This window comes from Petaurus breviceps, unplaced genomic scaffold, assembly GCF_028583685.1.
Source record: "Petaurus breviceps papuanus isolate PSGF00001 unplaced genomic scaffold, PetGlider_PUasm1.0 90650, whole genome shotgun sequence".
Taxonomy (NCBI): domain Eukaryota; kingdom Metazoa; phylum Chordata; class Mammalia; order Diprotodontia; family Petauridae; genus Petaurus; species Petaurus breviceps.
In genome coordinates, this window is record NW_027187299.1 from 1,751,113 (window position 1) to 1,777,431 (window position 26,319).

Sequence of the window (26,319 nt, forward strand, 5' to 3'; positions counted from 1 at the left end):
ACTACATGAGGGGTGGTAACAGTGTCAGAGTATTGAAGGCAGTCCATACATTACATGTTAAGAAGGTAAAATCAACAGGCCTTGACAACAGCGGGGTGAGAGTAAGGAGTCATAGATGACAGGTTTTAAGTCTGAATGACTGGGAGGCTCGTGGAATCTTCAAATAGGGAAGTTAGAAGTCAGAAAGAGGGTAGTTTGTGAGGGTAATGATGATGAATTCAGTTTGGGACATGTTGAGTTTAAGGTGTTTATAAGACATCCATTTTGAGATACCTAAGAGGCATTTGGAGATGGCAATAAATCTGCAGAGAGGTTCTTAGTTGCTAAGTCTATTTGAGAACCATCAGTTTATAGAAGATAATTGAATTCTATAGGGGATCTGATGAGATCACTAAGTGAAATACTTTAGAAGAAGAGATTAGGGCCCTGGGCAGAGCCCTATGGGACACCCAACAGCCAAGATTAGTGGGTGTGGCTTGGATGAGGATTCTGCAAAAGAGACTGAGAAGAAGTACTCAGTCCAGTAAGTCCCAGAAGAGCCAGAGCCAGTAGTGTAGTGAAAACCTAGTAAGAAGAGGCAATCAAGGAGAAAAAGACAAGGATGAAGAGTGAGGAAAGGCCATTCATTGGTTTTGACAATTAAGAGATTGTTAATGACTTTGGAGAGATCAGTTTTAGTTGAATGGAGTTGGAGGACAGACTTCTGAGGAGAGTTAAGAATGAGAGGAAAGGAAATGGAGGCACCTCTTGTAGGCAGCTTTCTCAAGGAATTGAGCCACAAAAGGGAGAAGACAGCGGGGGACATTAGCTACTGGGAAGGATAGAGTAAGGTCTTTTTCAGGATGCGGAAGACATGGACATGTTTATAGGCAGTAAGGAAGCATCTAGTAGACTGAGAGAGTGAAAATAATTGAAAGGGGCCAGTGTGCTAGAGATGATGATACAGAATGGGATCACTTGTACATGTAGAAAGGTTGACCTTGGCAAGGAGAAGGGCCACCTGTTCACGTGAGAAAGGGGTGAAGAAGTGGCAGAAGGCATTAGGGTGATACCTGAGATAAGAAGAGAAAAGATCTTTCTTCCTTTAAAAGGAATATCTTTCTCCTTTCTTCAACAACAAAAAAAGTGCACATCCTCAATTTTTTGAGTAAAATATGAAGCAAGTTTCTCATCTGAGAGTCAGAGAGCCCTGGGAAGTTTATGGAGGGATGAAAAGGTTTGGAAGAGCTTTTGTAATGGATGGAACACTAAGTTAATTAAAGAAATATAAAAGGATTTCCTTGCTGCATTGAGGACCTAATAGAAGTTAAGTAACATAAATTTGCAGTGGACTCCTTCAGCATGGTTTAATTTTTCTCCAGCAGCACAGGAGTAGGACCAGATGCAACAGGTGATGAGAGTGATTCAAAGAATCAGTCAGTGCCTGGTACTGGTATATTGGTTCATTGTACTTGGACCATATTATCTTAGCATTCTACAGAAATGCTTTCACTGAGTGAGGACTAATTTTGTGATAAAAAAATGGCCATTTGAACAATATTTCTGCGTTTTATAAAACATGCTTGAAGATAGCGACCATTATTGGGGCCCAGTGTCCCTTTTATCATATCCCAAATAACTCATTTAACTTAGTACCATGAAAAATTTGTCCTTTAAAAGAAACTTGTTTTCTTGCCTTATCATACAAAACTTTATAAATTAAATTATTTCCCTTAGCTACTAGGAAATAGGTAAGTTTAAAATTTAATTGCAGTAATTTATCATTTACATTACCTGCTAAGATATGTTTCTGTGCACCTTTCCTTTTTCTTTGTTTAATTTTTCTTCTAATTGGTTTGTTTCATATTTTGTTAAGCTTTCTTAGGTTTTTTTTGAAGTGAGCCTTTAAATCTTAAATAAGTAATTTGTTTGAGATCCCCCTAACAAGGAAATTGAAGAACTAAAACACAGTCTCTTGCAAATAATAACTTAATTATATTTCAACATTTTTTTATTACATAACAAATGAACATTTGTTCCATATAATTTCAGTTTTTCTTAATTAAGAAACTTATGGTGGACAATTAGTTATCTTTATGTACAAAAGACAGTATAAATATCTAGGATTCTTGGTTTTCCAACTGTGATTAACTAAGCTAAGCCCTAACAAAGGAGGATTTTTGCTATTTCTTGGGTGTTTTAAAAAAATATGTAATTATATAATTTGCTTTTGAACTCTCTGGTATAGTGCAAAGAAGAGCACTGAATTCAGAGTTAGATGGTGGAGGTATAAAGCTTGGTTTTGCCCCTTGGAATACTACTATTCCTCGCTTTGTAAAATTACTTCACTGCTTGATCATTTTTCTCATTTGTAAAATGAGGATTTGCCCTAAGTGACTCCTAAAAATCCTTTCTAGTTTGAAAATCTGTAATCCATTCTCTTTCTCCCACTCCCATTTAGAATGTATTTTGTGAAAACTGGTGAGCTTATTTTCACATGTCAATTTAAATAAACTTAATATGATAAGGCCACTTAAGATTTGAGAACAAGAAGATTAAGATAAAAGTTGACTTTAAAATTTATATTTATTCTGAAACTGCCAGTTTTTTCTTTCTCTTTGGTGGTCATAATAGGGATTAAAGCTAAGCAGGAGCATTTGAGGTAACTGGGCCTTAACATATTGAGTCACAGAAAAAAAAAAGTTGAGCATTAGTGACATAACAGAACTTGTAATTCTGTATTTATTTTCCCGTTTTCAAGAATATTAGACATACTCATTATTAAAATCATTTTAATAATGTAACCATTTAATTGGTCACAAACTGATGGCAGTTTTCTAGCTCTCTGTGTCTTCACTTCTCAAAACTGCCATTTTTACTCTCATTCTTGATTTTAAGTAAGAAGGTACCAACTCATCTGACAATTATCTGGAATAAGTAAGTATTCCTCTGTTCTCTGCAAATATTGAGTGCCCAAGTAAAATTTTTCAGTTTATTATTGAAAAAATTTTCAGTTTATCACTTCCAGATGTCAGCTAGAATCTGGCCTAACGGTTCTCTTAAAATGAATTGTTTCTTATAGTAGTAGTTTTTTCCATTTTTTCCTATTCTTGTTACTTTTAGTTGGAGATAGGTCTGAAGATTGTTAGAGTAGATTGATTACCATAATCGGGGGACCTAGATTCTTTTGTTAGCATCACTGCTGACTCATCTATGACTTTGAAAATGGAATTTCATTTTCTTGGTCTTTTTTCCTTTGCAGGGATGTTGTAAGATTGAATACAGTGTATTCAAAGGGCTTTTACTTGTCTTGGAGAAATATGCTACATAACTCTAAATTTAGAATGACAAATTTTAGTTTCCTTTTAAAATATGTAGTAACTATTTAAGGTATCAAATTGATTTTTTCTCTCGAGTTGTAAAACTAAACTCTCACTGTATCTCATATATATAAATATATATATTTTTTAAATTCTCAGGAATGCCAAAAAAAATTGGCAAAGAATTCAAGAGCATTTCTTTTTTGCAACATTTCATCCGCTTAAGGATTATAGCCTGGAGGTAAGCATAGAATAGCATTTGGAAATTTTATTTGCTGTGCCCTTAACACTAATATTTTCTTCTTTTGTTGTCATAATTATTGAGGGGACATAATTAGGTTAAATGTTTTTGCCCTATTTACAAGTATCATCTTGTATTTTAAAGTTCTGTAAACTTTATTTCTTGTCATTTAGTAGATGACCTGCTTGCACTTCATTCTTTAGTAGTGAAAATTGGCTAGTCATTTTCAATGTCTTTCTATTTTTTGCCTTTTTGGAGGGTAATTGGGGTTAAGTAACTTGCCCCAAGGTTACACGGCTAGTTTTTGTGTGGGTGTGTTAAGTGTCTGAGGCCGGAACCGAACTCGGGACCTCCTGACTCCAGGGCTGGTGCTTTACTCACTGCCACCTAGCCGCCCTTCAATGTCTCTCTCTTAGGCAGTGTCTGACTTGTAAATACTGGAAGGGAATATTTAACTCTAAACAGAAATCTGTTCTGACATTAAAAGAAATGAGTGAAAGCATTTGTGCAGATGAATTTTTGTTGTAATGAAGCCCATTATGATGAAAGAACATAGAATTCAGTCCTTTTTTAAAACGATGCTTTTCTGTTTCTGGTTGGCTGAAATTCTAGAGCAAAAATTATATATAGTAAGTTATTTGATAGTAGTGGAATTTGTTTATATCATTTTAAAAACAGGAAATAAACCCCACCCCCAGCATTGTTCTTGAAACCAAATGACAGACAACACAGTACAGAACATCAAAAAATGATATAAGCTCATGATTTTTCTAATTTAAAAAATTTGTAATAGTAATACTCTAGTTTTGAATTTTAAATCTTTCACTTTTTGTGTTTTCCTTTAAATAGTTCAAAAGTATCTATAACCTTAAGAATCTTAACATGCTATTTATTTAATAAATTTGTAAATTTACATTACTTCTAGTTGGCCCATATTTTTAAGTTCACCACTGTGTGTAATGGTACATAATTTTGGTTTTAATTATTGGAAATACTGGTACAATTTTAGTTGTTATTAAAAATAGGGAGCATTTATTAAAAAACAGTATTATCTGCTCTATGTTCTTTCAAGTCCACAATGTTGTGACATTTCTGAAGGATTCACTTTATCACTATCTTTTTTCAATACTCTTGTGGCCTGGCTGGATTAACTCCCTTGTTTATCATTCTTTGACCTTTTTCTCCTACAATCTCATGTTTTTTTTTTCTTTTTTCTTGCCATTCTTCACATAAATTCTGTGAGTTAAATGTCTAGATAATGAATACTATTAGTTGTCAAGGTACAAAAATGATTCTCTTCCTCCTTCCTTCCCCTTGCCCCACCAAAAAAAAGGAAGGATCTAATTAATGGGAAAATGACATTATAAATAGTTTTTTACTAAATGTTTTCTGTATTTGTATGTGTGTGTACATTTTAAATCTAAGCCCTTTGAGGGCAGGGACTGTTTATATATCTGAGTTAGTGTCTAGCATTTTGGGTGCTTAATAAATGATAAATAACAATAATTACTCAACTAAAACTTCCACAAGTTTGGTGCCTGTGAACATGTTAAAGCCTATGATGGCTTAAATAGTTTGAATTTTACATATATACTTTTAAAGCAAATGAGAATTGTATTTGTTAAATAGGAGTGTTACTTTCATATAATACAACAAATTGTTATTAAGAAACTTTTTTTTTTTACTGTTGGGCTTTATTTTTCCCCTTTGGTAGGTAGAGACCAAGAGAACTACCATTAGTTTTCAATAATTTAGAAATTTATTGTTTATGTATTATCCATGACCTTTCTTCTACTTCTCATCTTGCTATTTCATGCCTTTACTTAGACCTTTTTCAGAAGAGGAAGAGGAGGGGAAACACATCTTTTATATTATTCATTGTAGTAAAAGATTTGGTATAGAAAGAGCTTGAAACTAATAGCTTAACTGAAGCTTTTCTATTTACTGCATTTTAGAAATGAAAAAAAGTTGAAGACTTGGTCCCTATCCTCAAGTAGTTTATGATGTACTTACAGAGCACAAGACATACACAGAGAATACAGAGAATAAATAAGGCTAAAATAGTATATTCTGTGTGTGTGTGTTTATAGTATGCTTATAGTCTGGCATTAATTAAGTTCATAATTCATAGAGCTGCTTGTTTATTAATGCCTTCAATTTGTTTGCTTAAGGAAAGAAATTAAAATTTTTGAACAATTGTTTTTTTCAGACCATATTTCATGCCCTTCCACGTCTTTCAGGACTTGTTGAAGATGAATGGATCACCATTGGTAAATTCATAAAATTCACTGACATTCCGATAGATTCAGCATTTCAGTGGTACCTTTCTCAAACTGAACTTTGTGAACTAAAACCAAGTGACTGGTCTCAGCAAGATATAGGTAATGTGTGGCTATTTTTGTCTTCTTTTTACTGTTATTTTGGCTCCATCTTAATGATTTGTTAATTAATAAATGTATCTGGATTTTTTTCACCTCCATATGCCAATGGATTTTAATCTTCTACTTAGAGAAAAGATATTTAAGGTAGATTTGTGAGTTTTAGTAAATATGGAATCCATGTCACAGCATGTAAGTGGAACCCTTCAATGTTCAGTTAAACCCATTGTTTTTTGTTTTAAAAATTGTTATAATTTGACATTCATTGTGGGCCTGTAACACGATAAAGTATCGAAGCTAGTTTTAGGGATAATTCCTACCATATAATCTAAATTACATAGAGCAGCAAAGCAGTAAGTCAAAACAAAAAGTTAATAGGAATGTGAGGAAAGACATACTGGAATGTATTGTAAGACATATATGTGTACACGCACATATGTATATATCTGCATGTACACGTATATAATGTGTAAACACATGTCCACCTGCATATATGTATATGTGTGTATGAACTTTGTAATCATAAAAATGCTCTATAAAGGTAAGTTATATTCAAGAAAGTTCATTTCTGTGGGCTCCTGTCTGAAAGAATGAACTACTTCTTGAAGACTTTTACAGCTTTGCTTCTTTATTCTAAACTTGCAGAGGCTGGAATATTATAATAGGACAGATTAAAGACAATAGATATGTCCTATTTTAATAAAATCTACATAAAAATTTTGAACATAACCTATACAATGGATTATTTCTATTTCAAAAGATTCTTTACTGACCAAAGGGACCTATTGTATTTTTAAGTAGCAGGTTACTTAAGTACGTATAAAATGAAGATGTATGAGAGCCTTTTCCAGGACACATTAATTAAAGTACATCTGTATTTAGAAGCATATCGAATTAATGTTAAAAATACAACTCTGATGGACTCTATTAAACCTTTTGGTTTAACATCACCTGCATTTCCCAGTGTGCCCCTCTTTTTTTCCCCTTCCCAGAGATCCATCCCTTAAAACTAAAAATAAAAAAGGGAAAATATTAAACATTGACTTAAAATATGGATGAACTAACAAAAAATTTTTTTAAATATATTTTTTATTTTGTTAGATATTTTCCAATTCTGTGTAAAAATTTTTTTAACATTCATTTTAAAAAAATGTTTTGAGTTCCAAATTCCCTTCCTCCCCATCCTCCTTTATCCCCTTTTTTGAGAAGGCAAGCAATTTGATATTGTTTATACATGTGAAGTCATGTAAAATATATTTCCATATTAGCTGTGTTGCAAAAGAAAACAGATAGGGGCAGCTAGGTGGTGCAGTGAATAGAGTGCTGGCCCTGGAGTCAGAAGGACCTGAGTTCAAATTCGGCCTCAGACACTTAATACACAGACCAAAAAACTAGCTGTGTGACCGTGGGCAAGTCACTTAACCCCAATTGCTCTACCTTCCCCCTCTCCAAAAAAAACCCAAAACAAAACAGACCCATCCCCCAACAAAAACTCCAAGAAAAATAAATTTTAAAAAGAATGTTTCAGTTTGCATTTAGAGTGCAGCAGTCCTTTGAAATTGTCTTGGATTGTTGTCTTGATCACACAGTAGCTAAGTCGTTGTTAATCATCCTTACAATATTGCTTTTACTGTGTACAATGTTCGCTCAGTTCTTCTGCGTACTTCTCTGTGCATGAGATCATATAAGACTGGCCAGGTTTTTCTGAAACCACCCTGGCTCATCATTTCTTATAGCACAGTAGAGTTCTGTCACAATAATATACCACAGCTTGTTCAGCCATTCATCATTTGATGGGCATCCCCTAGATTTCCAGTTCTTTGCAAGCTGCTATACTTTTGTCAAAATAAGTCTTTTTTTCTCTTTTTAAAAATCTTTTTTGCAATACAGACCTAGTTGTGGTATTGCTGGGTCAAAGCATATCCACAGTTTGGACATAGTTCCAAAACATAGTTCCATGTTCTCTGGAATAGTTGAACCAGTTCACAACTCCAACAACACAATTAACAAGACATTTTAAAAAGTCTGACATCTATAATGTTCTATACCCATTTCCCCACTATCTTTGCCAAGAAGAGAGTTGTCTCACTTTTCTTTAGAGCTAAGCTTGATTGTTACAATCTCACAGCTTTCTATTTCATTTATTTTGTTATTATTTCCTTTTATGTTGTTATTGTGTAGTTTTTCTGCTTCTGCTTACTACACTTTTATAAGTTCATAGAAGTGTAACTGTGCTCCTCTAGTCATTATTTCATTGTATTCCACAGCACAGCATTTCACTGCACACATCTACCTCAACTTGTTTAGCCATTCCCCAGTGTAGAGGAACCTACTTTGTTTCCAGTTTATTGCTACTACTAGAGCTGCTATTTTGTTGCATATACATAGCAGTGGAATCTCTGGGTCAAAGGGTATGGATGTTTAAGTTTTTGTTTTTACATAAAGTCTTCCAGACTATTTTCTAGTTTTACTAGAAATCATTGTAAATTAGAAAGGTCCTTCTTAGGTAATTTATGTTTTTTGGTTTTATCATACACTGGATTATTGTTATTTTTTAATTCTTCATTTTTTAGGTTGTTTCATTAATCTTTTTTTAAAAGCAGTACCAAATAGTTTTGATGATAACTAATTAATAAAATAGTTTGGGGTCTGGAAGTGATATTACCCTTTCATTTCTCCTTTTAAGAATTTTCTTTTATTGTTACTCCAAATACATTTTGTCATTATTTTGTCAAACTATAAAATATACCTATAGTAGTTTTATTGGCAAAGCATTAAATATGTACATCAATTTAGGGTGTCTGTGAATATCCCTTCAGTTATTTAAGTTCATTTATTTAAGGAATAGGTTGTGATTGTATTCATACAGTACTGAGTGCTTTGTTAAATTGACTCAAGTATTCTATATGTTTTTTTGAATGGGACTTTAAATTATTCCCTTTTATTGCTGTATGTTCATTTTTGTGGGTTTATTTTGTATATTACTTGACTGAAGCTATTGTTTCAGTTATTTTCTTTGCTGATTCCCTGGGATTTTCTAAGTAAACCATCATATCATCAGAAATTTTTAGGCCTTTTATTTCTTGTCTTTTTGCTATTGTTCATGTTTTTAGAAACACATCAGATAGCATCAGGGAAAGGGAGCATTCTTGCTTTATTTCTTTATTTATTGGGAAAGCTCTTAGTATTTCTCCAGTGCATATAAGATTAGCTTTCAGTTTCAGATACTTTTTATCATATTAAAAAACATCCTTCCATGAGTATGTATTATAGATTCATTAGCACAAATGTATTGTACCTTGTCAAAGACTTTTTTTTTTCATTTTGTTCATCTAATTATTGGTTTTTTATTTCTTAAGATAATAGCCTTGCTTTCCTAATTTTTTTTAAATTTTTGCTTTTTGGAGGGGGGAGGGCAGGGCAATTGGGGTTAAGTGACTTGCCCAAGGTCATATGGCTAGTAAGTGTTAAGGTCTGGATTTGAACTCGGGTCTTCCTGACTCCAGGGCTGGCACTCTATTCATTGCACCACTTAGCCACCCCAATTGCTTCCCTAATTTTGAACCATTCTTGCACCTCCACTTTAAATCCGTCTTGATCAGATCTAGTGAATGATTTTTTAAAAATAAATTGCTGCAATTTTTTTGCCAGGATTTTATTTGAAAATTTTCAGTTAATATTCATTAATGATTTTGGTTCAGACAATTATTTTGGATCATCTTGATTTTTTTTTTCCCTCAGGTTCCAACTCAATTGAGGGAGAAAACCAATCGGAATGGATTGATGTTCAAAAGAAGATGATCCCTTGGAAAAATAACGTTCCTGATTTAGAACTTGATTTGGCATTTCAGGATCGTGCTGCTAAGCTTGGAAAATCCATTAGTAGATTGATTGTAGTAGCTTCACTAATTGATAAGCCAACCAATTTAGGAGGTAATATCATAGTTTTATAGATAGGTTTCTTGACACTCTCATCCTTGACAAATTTTACTAACTTAAAAATTTTTAATGGCTTTTGTTACATTTACCAGTATTATAAGATGACACATTTGATGTCTTTATATTATATGGATGATATCTGCCCCTTGAGAGAAAGGAAAAGGTCCAGAATAACCTCTTATTTCAGTAATTGCAGTATGCTTTTGTGTTGTTTAGACTAAAATATTTATCCTAGTCTGTTAAAACATTTTCAAAATAGACAAGTTTATAAAAGAAGCCTTTTTTTGGCATGGTTTACCCTAAACAAGGAAAAGTTTGTGGCTTAAGATGGAAACAGAGGAAATAGGGCAACAGTGGAAAGATACACAGTGGTTGCTGAATGTCTGCAGGTCATGGCAGGGAGGAGGAAGGAAATTCAGGGATAGTCCTCTGGAGAAGTTGCTCCTCAGTCTTGATACTCAAAATCTAAGCTATAGTCAACTCATCAATGTAGGAAGTAATCTCATTTCCTCAATCATACAGCAACTAGCACTTTTCCCTTACTCTTTCCCCTTATTCCATCCTCCATCCTCCTTCCCACCCGAAACAATCACTGCTGCTTTTGCTGCTGCTTCTGTAACAACCAATATCTTCCAAGACTGGTGCAGCACACTGACACACTGGAGCTGGAAGACAGCATCTTTTCAAGTCATATGCTGAAACATCACATGCATGTTAGGACAGCACCCACACTAAGGTGACCTAGTGCAGGTTGACTACTGAGATAATAGTGAAACAGCGAAGGTCAATAGTTTTATGGTCATGGGCAGGGACAAGGTCTCAGGGATTCCTTGTTTTGCCAGTTATCCTAATAATTGTATTTCCCACCTCTGATGTAACAGGCAGGGAGGTGCCAATTACTAAGGTTGCATGGGGGAAGGAAGTTTCCACATGCACATTTCAGAAAAGAGGGTTATATCTAAAACAGAAAGCTTGTTACTAGAAAAACTAGGTCTAAGGAAGACTAAGCACATATACAAGGGAGAATTCATATATCCCCCTAAACTCACCCTTCTCTTATTTTTCCTATTTCTCTTGAGGGTGCCATTGTCCTTCTAGTCACATAAAGTAAGAACTTAGGAGACAGTCTTGACTCCTCACTCACTTTTATAATCTGTCAGTAGTAGTCTTCTCTCTTCCACCACTGTAGCATTTCTCCTATCTAAGACCCCAGTACTCTAATCTAGGTTCTCACCTGGACTAAGGCAATAGCTTCCTGATTGATCTCCCTGCTTCAAGTCTGTCGCCTCTACAATCCTCTACCCATCTGCCAAACTGATATATTTTAAGGAACAAGTCTCATCATGTCACTCCTCTGTTCAAGAAACTTCAGTGGCTACCCTGGTCCTTTATGTTTAAGACAGAATCTCAGGCACATAAAACTCTTCAGGATCCACTTTTCCCCCAGGCTGATTACACATTGCTCCCCCCTTTACACACTTCTCAGTTGAGCCACACTGTCCTGTTAATTGTTCCCTACACATAAGATCATGTCCTGTCTGTGAGATGCCTTTGCATGAGCTGGATCCATCATTTCTGGAATGCTCTCCCTCCTCAGCTCCGCTTCTTGGGACCTGTTATTCTCCTCTGCCAACCCCATCACAGGCTACTTATTTTCTATATAATCTATACTCACTCCTTGTCCCCACCCCCCCAATTGAATGTTAACTTTCTAAGGGCAGGGGCTATTTTCGTTTTCTGTTTGTATCCTAGCATTTAACATAGTACATAGTAGCACACAGTAGGCACTTAAATGCATGGGGACTGAAAAATAGGGTTATGGTGGGTTTTTTGGACTACTACAATATAACAGGTACTATATATATATATCTCAGTTTATCCTTCCCTGCTACTTGTAAATAGTATCTTTCAGCCTCCCTAAAAAATATAAAAGGAATATTTCATTGTAATTTTATTTCCCTCTCACTGATAGCAGTTTAATTAGAAACTTTATATTCCCCATTTTAATTCTTGTTTTACATAAGTCACAGATTTTAAAATATTTGTCATTCCAAGTTCTCCACTAAAGGTCTCATCATGGTGTGTAACTTAAGGTTCTCAAGTACTAATGCCAGTAGAATGAAGGTCCCACCAACCTTGAAAACTTAGTGATCAGTCTGTCTGCCGAGATCTGTACTACGTCTTAGAGATACAAGTGAAAAGAATGAAACTTCCTATTCCCAATGAGCTTATAGTCTAATGTAGAGATCATTTCATATTAAAATATAAAGTTAACAAAAGTTAAATATAAGGTAGTTTCGGAGGGAAGACCCTAGCTACTGTGATCAGGAAAAGTTTCATGCAGAAGATGGTACTTGAGCTGTAGTTCAAAGGAAGAGAGTAATTCAGGTTTAGGTAAGAAAGGAGTGCATTCCAGGCATGGGGGGCAACCAGTGCAAAAGCAAGATGAGAGATGGGACTGTATTGAGTGAGGAAGAGAGAAGGCTGGTTTGACTGGATTGCAGAGGATAAGAAGGACTAATGTCCAATAAGTCTGGAAAAATAGCTAAATAGAAGAGTTTATATTTCACCCTAGAGAAAGTAGGAAGTCACTGAAGTTAAGGGCATCACACTGTCAAATCTGTGGTTAAGAAAAATCACTTTGGTAGCAGTGTATAGAATAAACAGGAAAGATGAAAGACTTCGGAGAGTAATTAGGAGGCCTTAGGCAAGAGATGAAGAATTGAACTAAGGGGTAGCTGTGTAAATGGAGAGAATGGTTTGGATGCAAGAAATGTTATGAAGGGAGAAATTAAACCTGGCAATTTATTGGTCATGAAGGCTGATGGAAAGTGAGGAGTCCTGAGATCCAGAATCTGAGACACTAGAATGATGATGAGTGAGGCTTTTGACAGAAATAGGCAATTTTAGGAAGGAGAGGGTTTAAAGGGAAAGTGTTCAGTTTTTAGACATGTTAATTTGAACTGTATCTGCTAAGGTTAAAGAGAGGCTCATCACCAGCTTGGCTGCAGAGTGAACATTTTTTGGCCCCAGCAAGTCCTAAAGGCCAACTTCTAATATAGTTATGGTTGAGTAGTCACATTATTGAGGGAATATCCATATAGGCAAATAACAAATTCATAAAAGTATTAAAGTCTATGTAAGCTTAATGTTATAAAAGGAAATACATAATTTTGTTACTGTTTTTAATTTGGTTTTATAGGTTTGTGCCGGACCTGTGAAATATTTGGGGCCTCAGCTCTAGTAGTAGGAAGTCTTCATTATATTAATGATAAGCAGTTTCAGCATCTCAGTGTTTCTGCAGAACAGTGGCTTCCTCTGGTGGAGGTGAGTAAAAAGTAATTTACTATAACTATATTGTTTGGAAATTTTTTTTTAGAGGTTTTTTGTTTTTAAATAGAATTTCTGTGGAAATTTTGCAGTAAGTGAACCATAAAATACCCTATGGTGGGTAGTCACAACTTAGTTCTTTCTTCCTCATTTATAGTGTATTTTTATTAGTCCTTGTGTAGTCTTACTGAAGTGACCCAATTACCTCAATACAAGTCAAACTCATTGTAAAGCTATTCATTTTTACATGTTAATTTAATGAACTAAATATGGCTTACATATAATATTTTTCTAGAAGGCTTTTTGTCTTGAGAATTTAATGTACAAAACCTTTTCTTGAAATTTTTCTGGTATTTTTCTCTACGAGGGGCTATAGGTGAAATTTTCTAATGTATGAATTCTTTATTCATTTTTTAAATTTTTAGGTAAAACCACTTCAGCTTGTTGATTACTTACAGAAGAAAAAAACAGAAGGCTATACTACCATAGGCGTGGAACAAACTGCCAAAAGTTCAGACTTAACGAAATATTGTTTTCCTGAGAAATCCTTGCTCTTACTGGGGTAATTTCCTTTTGTCTGGTACTTCCTCCCTCCCACCCCCCAACCCCCATAAGTTGAATAAATTACTACTTACCTAAAGGATAGTGACATCCAAGTTAGCTTTTCTGTGGTGTCATATGGCATTCACTTAGATCTGTTCAAGAAAGGAAGTCTCACTCATAGGTCAGTGATTATGTGCTCACAGAAGGGTGTTTTCTTCCCTTCTCAAGTTTTTGAATATGAACTTGATTGCTTGTATTTTATATAAGTGTTTTTGTGTCCTTGTATTGCTTTCCTTGCATGCCTGTGTTAAAATCTGGTATTCTAGTTTCATTGTGACTATATGAAAAGCTGTTTTTGTTTTCTTTTCTCATCAGAAATGAACGGGAGGGAATCCCAGCAAACCTGATTCAGCATTTGGATGTGTGTGTGGAAATTCCTCAACATGGCATCATACGCTCCCTTAATGTTCATGTGAGTGGAGCTTTACTAATTTGGGAATATACTAGGCAACAGATAATCAAGCAAAGAGATATAAAGTAATTACAAAAATAGAAAGTTTTGTGCCTTATCTGAACTTAATGGTGCTATTGAGATATATTTTTAAACTCTATATGCACTCATGGAATAGGCTAAACTTTTATTGAGAACAATTTTGTATTAAGATTTTTGTGGTATATTTATTTTACTGGTTTAAAATATTAAATATAACTTAAGTAACTTTGTGTTTATTCTTTAATAAAATCATGACTTTATCGTTCATAATTTATTTCAAGAAATATTTATTAAGCTCTTCTAGATGTGTTCATAGCCCTGTTCTAGGAAAGTGGGTGATACAAAGTTTAGATGGGGCTAAATAGACATAGTACTTGCCCTCACAGAGCTTGCCACCTATTACAATGACACATCATTTATAGAGATAGCTATGATACAAAACATGATGATGCCTATCTGAGAGAAATTTGAAAAGTGCTATATCAAGTCTTGGAGGTAGTCATCAGTCATTACCAGGGTTGGTTGTAAGGAAGAGGTAGTATTTAAATCAGAATCCAACCAGTAAAGGATATCAAAGTTATACATACACATATGAACATATGGAGGGTAGAGCTGAATTACAGTACAGTTAATGGGAAGCTTCATGGAATCTTTATAGCTTGTTTCACATACATTAGCTGTGTGTGGTATGCTAGATTGAGAGTCAGGGAACCTGAATTCAAGTTCTACCTCTGGGCCTCCATCCCCTCATCTGTAAAAAGAAGGATTTGGACTAGATTACTTCTAAGTTACCTTTAGCTTCTAGTTCTTTAATTATTTGAATTTTATAATAACCCAATTTTCTGGATAAAGAAACCCAGCTTGAGAGAATAAAATGCAAGGTCACAGGACCACTGAGGAGAATTAAAATCTCAGCCTTTTGATGCCCAGTGTTTTCTATTGTGCCTTAAGAGGTATTATATTCTAATTTGGAACTCAGAATTAAAAAAAAAAATGTGCTTTTTTTTTTTTGTTTTTATATGTGCCTAGTTATCCTTTTATGACTGCTTCTGAAAACAAAGAGGTGAGAGTAAGAATAGAGAAAATACAAATCAAGAGTAAGCTTGATGATATCTTTTCTCTTTAGTTTATTATGATAAATGTCAAACATTTCTGTTTTATAAAAAAATGCAGGAATGTGGCAGTTTAACTAGAAATAAAAGCAGTGTGGCCCTAAGTTATGACCTTGATTTCTATCTTCTTAAGAGACTAGATTATTTACAAATTTTACTGTTTATTAACCATCACATGTAGCAAAATACTTAAGAGTCTGACTCTAATATAAACTCTATCCCCTTGAAATTTTACATTGTATCATCTTACAGTGTTTACTTTCAGGTTTTTCATTCAAGTAAAATATTGGTGCCATATATAAACACTTAAAAAGCATCAATTCTAAAACACTTTTAGCAAATTCAAATGTAGTTCTTATCTAGAAAAGAATAACACGTTTGCTTACTTTGTGTTATGAAAATGAACAATAAAACCCACTTCCACAATACAAATTAAGTGTTCTATACCATTTTATTCAAGTTATTCCTTGGATGAATTAAATATTCTAGCCCTGTTGGATTCTTGCTTATTTTCATTATTGTTGTCAGGAGAGCTATGCTGACAACTGAGTCCAACTGTCATACTTTATAATTCAGGCAAGGCGGTATTCAAAGGAATATGTAATGTCCACAAAGAACAGTTTCATTGAGTATTTGTAAAAAAAAAAAAAATTCCCAAATAATTATGATGTTGCTGTTCTTTCTGTAGGCTCAAATTGTCCCGCTTCAAATTTTTCCTTGAACTTTAAGTAATCTCTTCTTTTATCAAAATGTTTAATCTATTAGAAAGAGAAAACAATTAAAGGAGACAGAATAAAAAGGACACCATGCAGCATGACAAAACGAGCAAAGATTTAAAAGCAGTCTATAATAAATTGAATCATTATTTGAATACCTTTCTATAGCATGTACATATATGTATCTCAGAATCAAAATTTAGAGCTGGAAGCAAGCTTAATAATTATGCTAACTCAGTATGACTTGATGGTAAATTTTTCCTAAAATAAAAATATTAAGATTCCATTAAAAAGGGTGAATATGGTTAAGCTTTTTAAGCTGAAAGCAGCCTATAATAAGGCAGTTATAAATAAATATAACTTACAAAGTTAAGTAAATGTAGGATTGACAACCAACAGATCTTTTAGAAAGTATGTAAACACTAAGAAAGTACATGTTTCTCCCCACTTGGAAAAAAAAGAAAACCTAAATGGATATAAGATTGTAATAGTCAATTCAAAGTTACTAATATGTCCAAATACAATTTAATTTTAAATACACTATCTTCTCACAAAATGAAGAAGCACAGATGTCATTCTTACAACTTAATGCTTGCTATTCCTATTAAAATTATTAGTTTTAAAACTTGTTTGATTATTATGAGTTGCCTTTGTTTGTTTGTTTTGCTTTTTGGAGGGCAATTGGAGTTAAGTGACTTCCCAAAGTCACACAGCTAGTAAGTGAGTCAAGTGTCTGAGGCCGAATTTGAACTCAGGTCCTCCTGACTCCAGGGTTGATGCTCTATTCACTGTACCACCTAGCTGCCCCAAGTTTCTTTCTTTTACACTAAAGTGACTACGTTAAATCATTAGATTGAGTACATAAATTTTTTTTATACAAAATGTACTTCATTTTGTATAAGCTTAATTGTGAAGTAGAGGTGACTTTGGGTTCTCTTGAAGGTTATACTAATAATGAAAATTTGGCAATGCTTTCCAAGCTAGAAAAAGCTACCAGTGAAGAAAAGGCTGTGTGGTAGGGCCTGCCATTGTGTAAAGGCTTCAAAATGTGAACATGGTGAAGGGATTTGAGAAGGAAGGCATCTCATCTGCTATGACTACCACTGTCCCACTCTTCCTATATTACAGATGGAAAAACTGAGGCACAAAGAAGATGAGTGCCAAAAGTCGCAAAGTTGGCAAAACTGGCTTTTGAACCCAAGTCCTCTGACTGTTTCTATTACACCAGCGCCTCTCATGGAACTATCACAGATACTTCACAAGGCACAGAGTTCCTTGTTTGCAATATGTTTCTATAGTCTGCCTCTTTATAAAAATTTCTTCAAAAGGGTACACATTTATTTACATCTTAGATACCATATGTTCAGGAAGATAACAATCCTACTATGCCATTAAGAAATGAGAAATAGGAATTCAGAGAACTGTAACAACTAGAACAATGAACACAATGACTATAGTGATGCACACAAAACCAAAAGGCAGCCAAAATGATTAACTGTAATGACCAATCTTGGTCCTAGAGAACAGATGCTGAAGCACAATTCTGCCTCAGTAGAGAAATAAGAGATCACAGGTACAGCGTGCTGCATATATCATACTCAGTCTGTCAAATGGTTTTTTTAAACTGCTTTCTTTGGTTATATAGGAGGGTATATTGGGAAATGACTGGTATAATAATAATAATAGCATTTATAGTGTTCTACAATTTGCAAAACATTTTGCATCTATTTTATCCTCACAACAAGCCGGGGAGGTAGGTTCTATGATTGATTATCTCTTTGTTACAGATGAGGAAACCAAGTCAGACAGGGTAAATGACTTGCCTAGGGTAGCACAGCTAATAAATATCTGAGGCCAAATTTGAACTCGGGTTTTCCTAACTCCAGACCCAGTCAGTGTTTGTTCTATCCACTGGGCCATCTTGCTACATATAAAAACCAAAAGCATCAAAACTTTTTAAAGAATGTGTTATTAAAAACTGTACTAGAAATCAACATGATATAATGGAAAGACCACTGGATTGGGAACCAGGACTGTCTGGGATTACCATAAGTCAGTGAGTGACCTTGAGCAAACTCTTCAGCGCTTTGATCCTGAGCTTCCCTAGGCTCAAAATAAGGGGGCTGCACTGATGACTTCTTGTTAATGTCTCTTCTAAGAGTAAAATACCAGGTTTTTCTTAATGGTATTAATAATCATTGGGACTGAAGCTATTATTTAACTGGTATTGGGAACTCCTAGATGAAGAAACTTATATGCAGGTTGTCTAGGCTTAAGAGCTGCCTATGGTACTGTGACTTCCCAGGTGTCAACACATCTAGTCTAGATCAAAGCTGGAACTTGAACCAAGGACTTCCTGGCTCTAAGATTGGCTCTATAACTTATGCTATGCTGTTTTCAATAATATCATGACATCTGTTTATATATAGGACTTTGGAGGGAGTTTTTTCCTTTTCATTAAGAAGCATTTTAATAACAACCCAAAATGGCAATTTCTCTTTTAAAATAGAATTAAAAAAAAAACACTGATTTTTATCTATCCTGAAAAACTATAGGCATAACTGATGTGAACTACTAACAAGTATATAGTGTTTGTTCAACAGGAAATCTGTAAGAAGAAATGGTACATATATGTCACTCCTTTGATCATACCTCATCTCCCTACCTGTACTTTGCCTTCAATACAGTTATCCCTTCCACATTGCCAGGGTTTGGGGCTTGTGACGCCCCGATGATCTGAAAAATCTGCATAAGTTTTTGGACCTCCCTTCATACCTGAGAAGAACTGTCTGAATTTCTTTTCTCTCTTTTTTTTTGGGGGGGGAGTGAGGGTACCTTATTGAAATTTTATTGAAAGTACCTTATTGAAAATTTGGGTTAAGTATTTGGTCATAGGCTATATTATAAAAATACTATCATATTTTATGCATTTCTGAGTTTCTATACGTTTTGTGTCATCTGCAGCTTCCACAAAATTCCCATGTAATTTCTTATGTGAATCCATGATATATTGAGCCTGCAATGTGTAAGGGATAGCTATATTATCTCTAATCCTTCCACTCCATTTTTAAATTTAGTCTTCTTCCCAGTCTTAATCACATAATTGATTAAATTCAATTTCATTTCGTACTCAGCTCTTGGATCCCTTGTCAGTCTCCATTCTCAACTCTTTCCAAACCTCGACCCTGAATAACTCTTCACAGAGTTGGAGGAAGCCTAACACCCAAGCTGACTAGGTATACTGCAAATTGTTATCACCTCACTTCAGCTGAGTTTTCTCAGAAGCAAGGCCTCTCTTTACATCTCCCTAATTGATTCTCCTTACAACTCCTCACAGAGGCTATTCTGAACCTTCTCTTCTTTCCTCAAGCATCCACCTTTCCCTACTCCAACCCTCTCAGCTGAGGCCCTGACTTCTTAATTTACTGAGAAAACTGACCAGGGCCTATCACATCATCTCAAAACCCCTTATTTTAACCCCCCTCCCTCCTCCTTCCTTACAATCTCTAATAATGATGTGGAAGTTCATATCCTCTTTTTGTTTCCTTATTCTATTCAGGCGCTTCAAAGACTGGAAGATGCAGAAAAGATCTGCATTGTTAGAAGTTCATCAAAGGGAACTCTCTCTACCAATGGGGGAGACAGAAGCTAAATTTCAGCTAGAAGTTTGTGAAAATGAAGTTGTAATTCATTTCTATTCAAGTTCACAAATGTGCCCCACAGAGGGTCCCCCAATTCTATCTACAAACTCCCCCCTCCCCAGCTTCAAGGTTAAGAACATCTGTCCAATTATTTGCCAGACCTTGGTTCTAATACTACCACAATTCTTGAATCTGTCCCTTTCTCCTTATTCCCACAATTACCAATCTTAATTGAAGCCCTTGTCAATTTTCCCCTGGGTTCTTGCAAGTGGCTCCCAAGTCTCTCCCCACTACCCAGTAAAGGTCTTACTATGTCACCCCTGTTTTATACTCTAGTTGACACTGCTTCTTTCTGAAGCCCTTCATAACCTGGCTTCAACCAACCTCCTACATCTCAAATTTTACTTCCCTTTCCACTAAGTAGTCCACCCAAACTGACCTTATCTCTTTTGTTCACCCACTATCCTCATTCTCCCATCCATATGTATTAGCACTTGCCATTCCCCTTGTCTATATAGAAGGTACTCCTCTCTCCTCACTTTCACCTCTTAAAATCCCTCACTTTCTCAAAGACTCAACTTCTGAAGCACCATCTTGAACATGTCTTTCCTGATCCCTCAGCCTCAAGTGCTTTCCTTCAGTGCCTTGTAGTTGGTTAGTATTTACTCTGCACATAGTTAGTTACGTGTACACATTGTCTCAATAAATGTAAGCTCCCTAAGATCACATCTCCACGCCAATTAGAAGGCTATTACAATAGTCTGAGTGAAAGATAATAAGGTTGAACATGGAAACAAGATAAACTGTCAGATGATTCAATTATCAAGAAAGTATAACTTTCAATACAAAAGATAAGTTGATTTAGGTTGTTTTACAAATTAGGCAGATATTTATGTTGACTTTCATTGCTGCATCTGCAAAATGAATTTGTTGGACAACTTGATCTTTATTTCTTTTTTTTTTCTTTGCCTTTTTGGAGAGCAACTGAGGTTAAGTAACTTGCCCAAGGTTACAGGGCTAGTTTTTGTGTGTGTGTGTGTGTGTGTGGGTGTTAAGTGTCTGAGGCCAGAACCAAACCTGGGTCCTCCTGACTCCAGGGCCAGCACTTTACTCACTGCGCCACCTAGCCGCCCCAACAACTTGATCTTTAATACCTGCTCAATTCTAACATGAGGTTAAATGAGGAAAGTACATGTAAATTTACGTGTGCCTATCCTATTCAACACACTAAAACCAAGAGTGAATAATATAGCAAAGATACCAACCAATAAGCATTTATTGAGTTTCCTACTACCCAGTGGGAAACTAAAATATTAAAGTGAAAGTTCCTGCCACAAGGAAGCTTACTCTCTATTGAGGGAAAACAATATGCACACTCATCAGTATCTCTTAAAATATATTTTAAAAAATACAAAGTAATTTGGGGAGAAAGGCACTAAGAGTTGAGGGGTAGGGAGGGCTAGGAATGGCCTCAGGTAGTATTTGAGCTCAGCACTAAAGAAAACTTGATATTTTAAGGTAAGGAGGTAGTATGTTATCTCTGCATGGGAATGGGGGACAACCAATGCAAAGTCAAGGAACTGGGGAATGGAGTATCACATTTGATGGACAAGAATGTTGGCTGGACAGTACCAAAGATTGCATGAAGAATAAGGCTAGGAAGGCTGGTTAGAGCCAGGCTTTAAATGTCAGAGAGAGGAGCTTGTACTTGTTTCCAAAGATAATGGAGAACCAAATACTATATAAAGTGAAAGTGAAAAAAATACTATATAAAGGTCAGCTATTGTTAAGTGATTATTAAGAACTAAGGAGAACATCATCCTGTTAATAGAATCACAAATTTTGAGATGAGCGGAATTTCAGAAGTGATATAGTTAAGTTGCCTTATTTTATGGATGAGACAACTAAGGTTGAAAAGTGAAGTGACTTATCCAGGGTCACAAAGTTGCAAAACTTGGAATGTGAATCCAAATCTTTTGAACAGACACCTGGCAAGCTTTTCCCTCTGCCACAAAATACTTTATTTCAGAAACATGAGTAACAGTATATTCAGACATTTTTCAAAAAGTTAACAAGCATTTATAAAGTGCTTATTATTTGACAGGCACTGTACTAAATAATGTTTATTAAATGTTAATAAAGTTTATTAAAAACGAAAGTTTGTCTCCCTATCTATATAAAAAGATAAGGAAATGCTAGCATTACTTACCCACTGTTGGGGGCAGCTTGATTCAAAAAGGCTTCTTAATGTTTTACACTTGGAAGCATCATCAGCATTTTCATCCAAGCACTTCCAGTAGTCATCACGAGCTCCCCAGCAAATTTGCCTTTCTTTCATGGAAGGTGCTGTCATTTTTACTTCTAGCACAGAAAAAAAGGACCACTATTTGAAGGGACTCCTGTCATTTATTAAGGAATTTGTACTATATGAAAACAAAATGCAAAATCCCACTAGAATCTTCCTGCCTACAAATGATACCAAGGAGCCAGAGTGCACTGAGCTGGCTTTAAGTTCAATTCATAGCTTCACCAATAGGGTCTTTCTTTCCATGACTCTTTCAGAATTGACTGTTTCCTTCTTTTGTCACATTTGAAAATTTGCTGAATATAAGGTAAAACCTCAAAGTTGTTTTGATTTGCATTTCTCTTATTAGTAATTTGGAGCAATTTTTCATGCATTTGCTAATAGTTTATGGTTCTTTTTTTTGAGAATTTCTTATTCATATCCATTGGCCATTTATCCATTAGGAAATGATTTTGTCCTATACATCTGTATTGAGGGCTGTGTGAAACTGAACTTTGTTAACCAGGTGATTAAGATTGGGAAGGGAGATAACTAAAATTATTAGGGTGGAAGGATTAGAGATAATAATAAAAGCAAAGTATGAGTGAAGAGATGAGGCAAAGGGAGGTAAAAATAAGGAAAACTATCAACTGGGAAAAATCATATCCCCTCCTCCATCATCAACTCTTGCCAGAATTCAACCAGGAAGGGATAAAGAAATACTTATAAAGAAGGTAACTAGAGAGAAAGATTCCAGGTCCTGACCTTGTTCCTGAGTCCTTACCGAAACAGAAAAATAATTAACTAAGGATGACTACGACAACGGCAGCTGCAGCTACAGATACTACTACTATTACAACCACCTAACATTTATATAGCATGTATGTCTGGCACATACATTTTACAGTTGTTGCAGCTGGATGGTGCTAGGCACGGAGTAAGGAAGGCTCATTTTCCTAGGTTCAAATCTGGCCTCAGACACTAGCTGTGTGACCTTGGGCAAGTCACTTAATCTTGTTTGCCTCAGTTTCCTCATCTGTAAAATGAGCTGAAGAAGGAAATGGCAAACCCCTCCGGTATCTCTGCCAAGAAAATCCCAAAGAGGGTCACAGAGTCGGCCACGACAAAAAATGACTAAAGGCACTTTACAAATATTATTTCATTTACACCTGTCAACAACACAGTGAGGTAAGGTCTGTTGAGACAAATGGAGGCTAAGGGACTTGCCCAGGATTACACCGCTAGTTAAGTGTCTGAGGCCGCATTTGAACTCGGGTCTTCAGGCCCCAGGCCCTGCACTCTGACTCACCTATCTACCCCGATAAAAATGACGAGCATTTCTATAGCGCTTTATACATATGATTTCATTTGATCCTCACAAGTCTGCGAGGTAGGGAGTTATCCCCATTTAAAGACGAGGAAACGGGTCACAGAGTGTGTGTAAGTCAGGATTTGGACTTGGGTCTGTCAGACTAAAGTCCCATCCCCTACAATGGTTTAAAGTTTGTAAAATTTTGGATATCTCCCGCGACCTTGGGCTATAGGAAAAACCGGGCCACCCCCTTCCTCCTGCTTCCGTCCGCTGGCCCCGCCCCCCAAAGCGAGAGCGGGACCAGGTTTACCGGGAAGTGGCCTCCCCAGCCCAGAAACACGGCTCTGAGAACGGGCCCGTCTACTTGGGGAAGAGAAGCCTTCTCTCTAGCGACAGAGTCTGTACAGACCCGAGGGCCACCACCGCAATCAGGAAACCATCACAAGAACAGTAACTTACCTGCTTGGAGGCGAACCCCTAGCCCTTCCGCCTTGACTCCTTCGGGCCACCGTCTCTTCTAGGCGGAGGGGGCGGGATTTCCTGTGTTCGCTCCCCGCCCCTCTCTGAGTGATTTCCAGGTGTAGCCGGAAGCTGCTGGTGTGGAGGTCGGGTTAGCTGACTTCTGGCTGGGATGTTACCGAGAAAAATGTTATTTGTCTTAGAAACGTTGGCGTGTCTGGTGGTCTTACCGTGGCGTCCCTCCCCTCCTACTCAGCGCCGTGATTTTCTTTCTCCCCTTCACTTTCCCTCTGGGCAGAATATTTCAGTTGTTTACCTCTACTTGGTCTGCCCCTGCTAAGACGCGGCCTAGGGCCCTGGGCGGGGATATATGGTAGGGGTGGACGGAGAGAAGAGACTTTATGTAAGGTGAACGTATTTTACGAAGCCCAAATCACAAAATACTGTCCAGAAAAAAATTATGTTTTTAGGAAGTAACCTTCTGCACCTGTGGAAAGTCTTATTAGTGGTTCTGAGCAGCCACAAGCAGAGTGACCTTGACAAAGTCACTTAAGGTGTGAGCTGTCGTTTATTCATGTGCAAAATGAGAGGGCTGAACTGGATTGTTTGGAAGACCTTCCAAATCCAAGTCTATCGACCTTAAAAAGCATAGGCCTGGGGCCCGGACCTCTACTTTCCTTTGTATAGCGAACTCCCTGTACCAATGCAGGTTGGCATGTAGTCTGTAAATCGTAGTCCTAATCAGCCAGAGAACTGAGAGGTTACACTTACTAAGTTATACCGTCAGTATACGTCAGACAGAACTTAAACAAAGGTCTTCTGGCTTTGAGGTCAACTCTTTAGCCCCTGCACCTCCCTGCCTCCCATGACCCTTAAAAGCCCTCCTCAAATACTACCTCTTCCAAGAAACCTTCCCTGAATCCCAGAATTGATTTGACCTCTCTCAGAATTCTGATATGTAACTTTGAAATGCAAATAATAGGTATTGTGTTTTTACTAATTCCAATTATCATCAACGCCTACTAGAGTATAAACCCCTGGAGGCAGAGGCTATTTTTTCTGAAGCTCTTAACCTGTGAACCTAAGGGGGAAAAATCTTTATTGTCACTACCTGTAACTGAAATTTGGCATTTTCAATAATGATTTGAAAACATTCTGTGTGGTTCATAAGTTTTACCTGAGTACCAATAGGGTGTGAGACAAAAAAAAAAAGTTAAGAACAAGTGGTAGAAAGAGCACTGGATTTGAGATGAGTGCGTGTGTGTGTCTCCGTGTCTCCTACGGCCCCCATTTGGGATTTTCTTACCAAAGATGCTGGAGTGCTTTGCCATTTTCTTCTCAAACTCTTTTTAAAGATAAGGAAACTGAGGCAAACTGGGGTAAGTCACTTGCCCCAAGGTCACAAAACTGGGGTAAGTGACACCCCACAGTCACAAAGCTAGTTAGTGTCTGAGGCTAAATTTGAACTCAGGTCTTTCTGATTCTAGACCCTGGGCTTTATTCACCACCTAGTTGTTGTCCTCTTCGCTTTATCAATTATTAACTATTTATTTATTTATTTATTATTAAGTTTACTCCCTGAGCTGCAGTTTGCCCACTCTGAGAAATAAACTATTCTAAGTCATAAAGCAGCATATAAACTTGAGTTATTAGTTATTATGGAAAAGATTTCCAGAGCTCCCTATTTCGTAAGAATTTCAGATTTGGAAGGAATCTTAGGTAGGGCCTATCTACTCCAATCTTTTGCCTGTGGGGGGAAAAGAAGGAGCAGTCAACCCTACCAGCCTCCCTTCCATAGCATATCAGATAAGTGGTTGGTCATCCAACTTTTGTTTAATGCCCTTAAGTGAAAGAATACATTGCCTAAGGCTGCCAGTAAGCTCTTTTCCCAAAATTCATTGGTTAATAAAAATTTTCCCTTATGTTGTTACAGATTAGCCTCTTTACAATTCAAACTCATTGGTCTTAGGACCTTTTTAAAAAATTGATAATAGCTCTTATATCAAGTTTCCTTTAGTCTAAAGTATACCCTCTTAATAGATTGAAAACTGGAAGGGACTCTTGGGGTCATATAGTCCAACCCATCATTTTATAGTTGAGGAAACTGAGGCCCAGAGAGATTAAATGACTTGGCCCAAATGTCAGCACTCTTTCCATTGTGTTGTTTCTATTGCAGTGATAAGATGATTGTCCTCATCTTTTTCATACAAGCTGCTCTCTAACTATACTCAGTCAACAAGCATCTATTAAACACTGTGTGCCAGGTAGTGTGCTAAGTTCTGGGGATACAAAGAAAGAGCAAAAATAGTACCTTCTTTTCAGGAACTTAGGTTTTAATGGAAATGACCTGTATATAAATAGGGGACATATGTAAGAGATGCTGTGGAGAAAAAAATTACAAAATTTGGAAACTGATTAGATGTGTGAGGTGAACAAGAGGAGTCTGGGATGACTGAGCTAGCAGGCCTGGAAGACTAAAAGAAGGTGACGACAATAGGGAAATTCATAGAGGTTGTAATAAGAATGTAAATTTCAAGATCTTCCCTGCCCTTAGGCTAACGTGCACCTGAAG

The 26,319-nt window shown here is 36.2% G+C and overlaps 2 protein-coding genes across 8 annotated transcripts in view; one reads left to right on the forward strand and one right to left on the reverse strand.

Moving 5' to 3' along the window:
- The window catches only part of TARBP1 (TAR (HIV-1) RNA binding protein 1), a 110,052-nt gene extending 92,475 nt beyond the window's left edge, over nucleotides 1-17,577 (forward strand). For 3 of the 6 annotated variants that reach the window (XM_069064842.1, XM_069064843.1, XM_069064844.1), the window contains 7 exons: nucleotides 3,459-3,540; nucleotides 5,750-5,921; nucleotides 9,660-9,851; nucleotides 13,060-13,184; nucleotides 13,613-13,749; nucleotides 14,106-14,202; nucleotides 17,180-17,577. In XM_069064842.1, the coding sequence (XP_068920943.1) occupies nucleotides 3,459-3,540; nucleotides 5,750-5,921; nucleotides 9,660-9,851; nucleotides 13,060-13,184; nucleotides 13,613-13,749; nucleotides 14,106-14,202; nucleotides 17,180-17,446 (1,072 nt within the window). In that variant the 3' untranslated portion in view covers nucleotides 17,447-17,577. Of the gene's footprint in view, nucleotides 1-3,458; nucleotides 3,541-5,749; nucleotides 5,922-9,659; nucleotides 9,852-13,059; nucleotides 13,185-13,612; nucleotides 13,750-14,105; nucleotides 14,494-17,179 lie in introns of those variants that run through there. The other 3 variants (XM_069064845.1, XM_069064846.1, XM_069064847.1) reach the window with 1 other exon arrangement.
- Nucleotides 15,334-23,887, reverse strand: COA6 (cytochrome c oxidase assembly factor 6). Of its 2 annotated transcripts, none has more exons than XM_069064848.1 (3): nucleotides 23,748-23,887; nucleotides 21,902-22,053; nucleotides 15,334-16,093 (listed from the first exon to the last, which is right to left on the reverse strand). In XM_069064848.1, the coding sequence occupies exons 2-3, from the start codon at nucleotides 22,043-22,045 to the stop codon at nucleotides 15,998-16,000; spliced, it is 240 nt and encodes a 79-aa protein (XP_068920949.1). In that variant the 5' UTR covers nucleotides 22,046-22,053; nucleotides 23,748-23,887; the 3' UTR covers nucleotides 15,334-15,997. The 2 variants fall into 2 exon arrangements, with proteins under 2 accessions (XP_068920949.1, XP_068920950.1); XM_069064849.1 differs by lacking the exon at nucleotides 23,748-23,887 and adding an exon at nucleotides 23,599-23,739.
- Nucleotides 23,888-26,319: the final 2,432 nt, after the last annotated feature.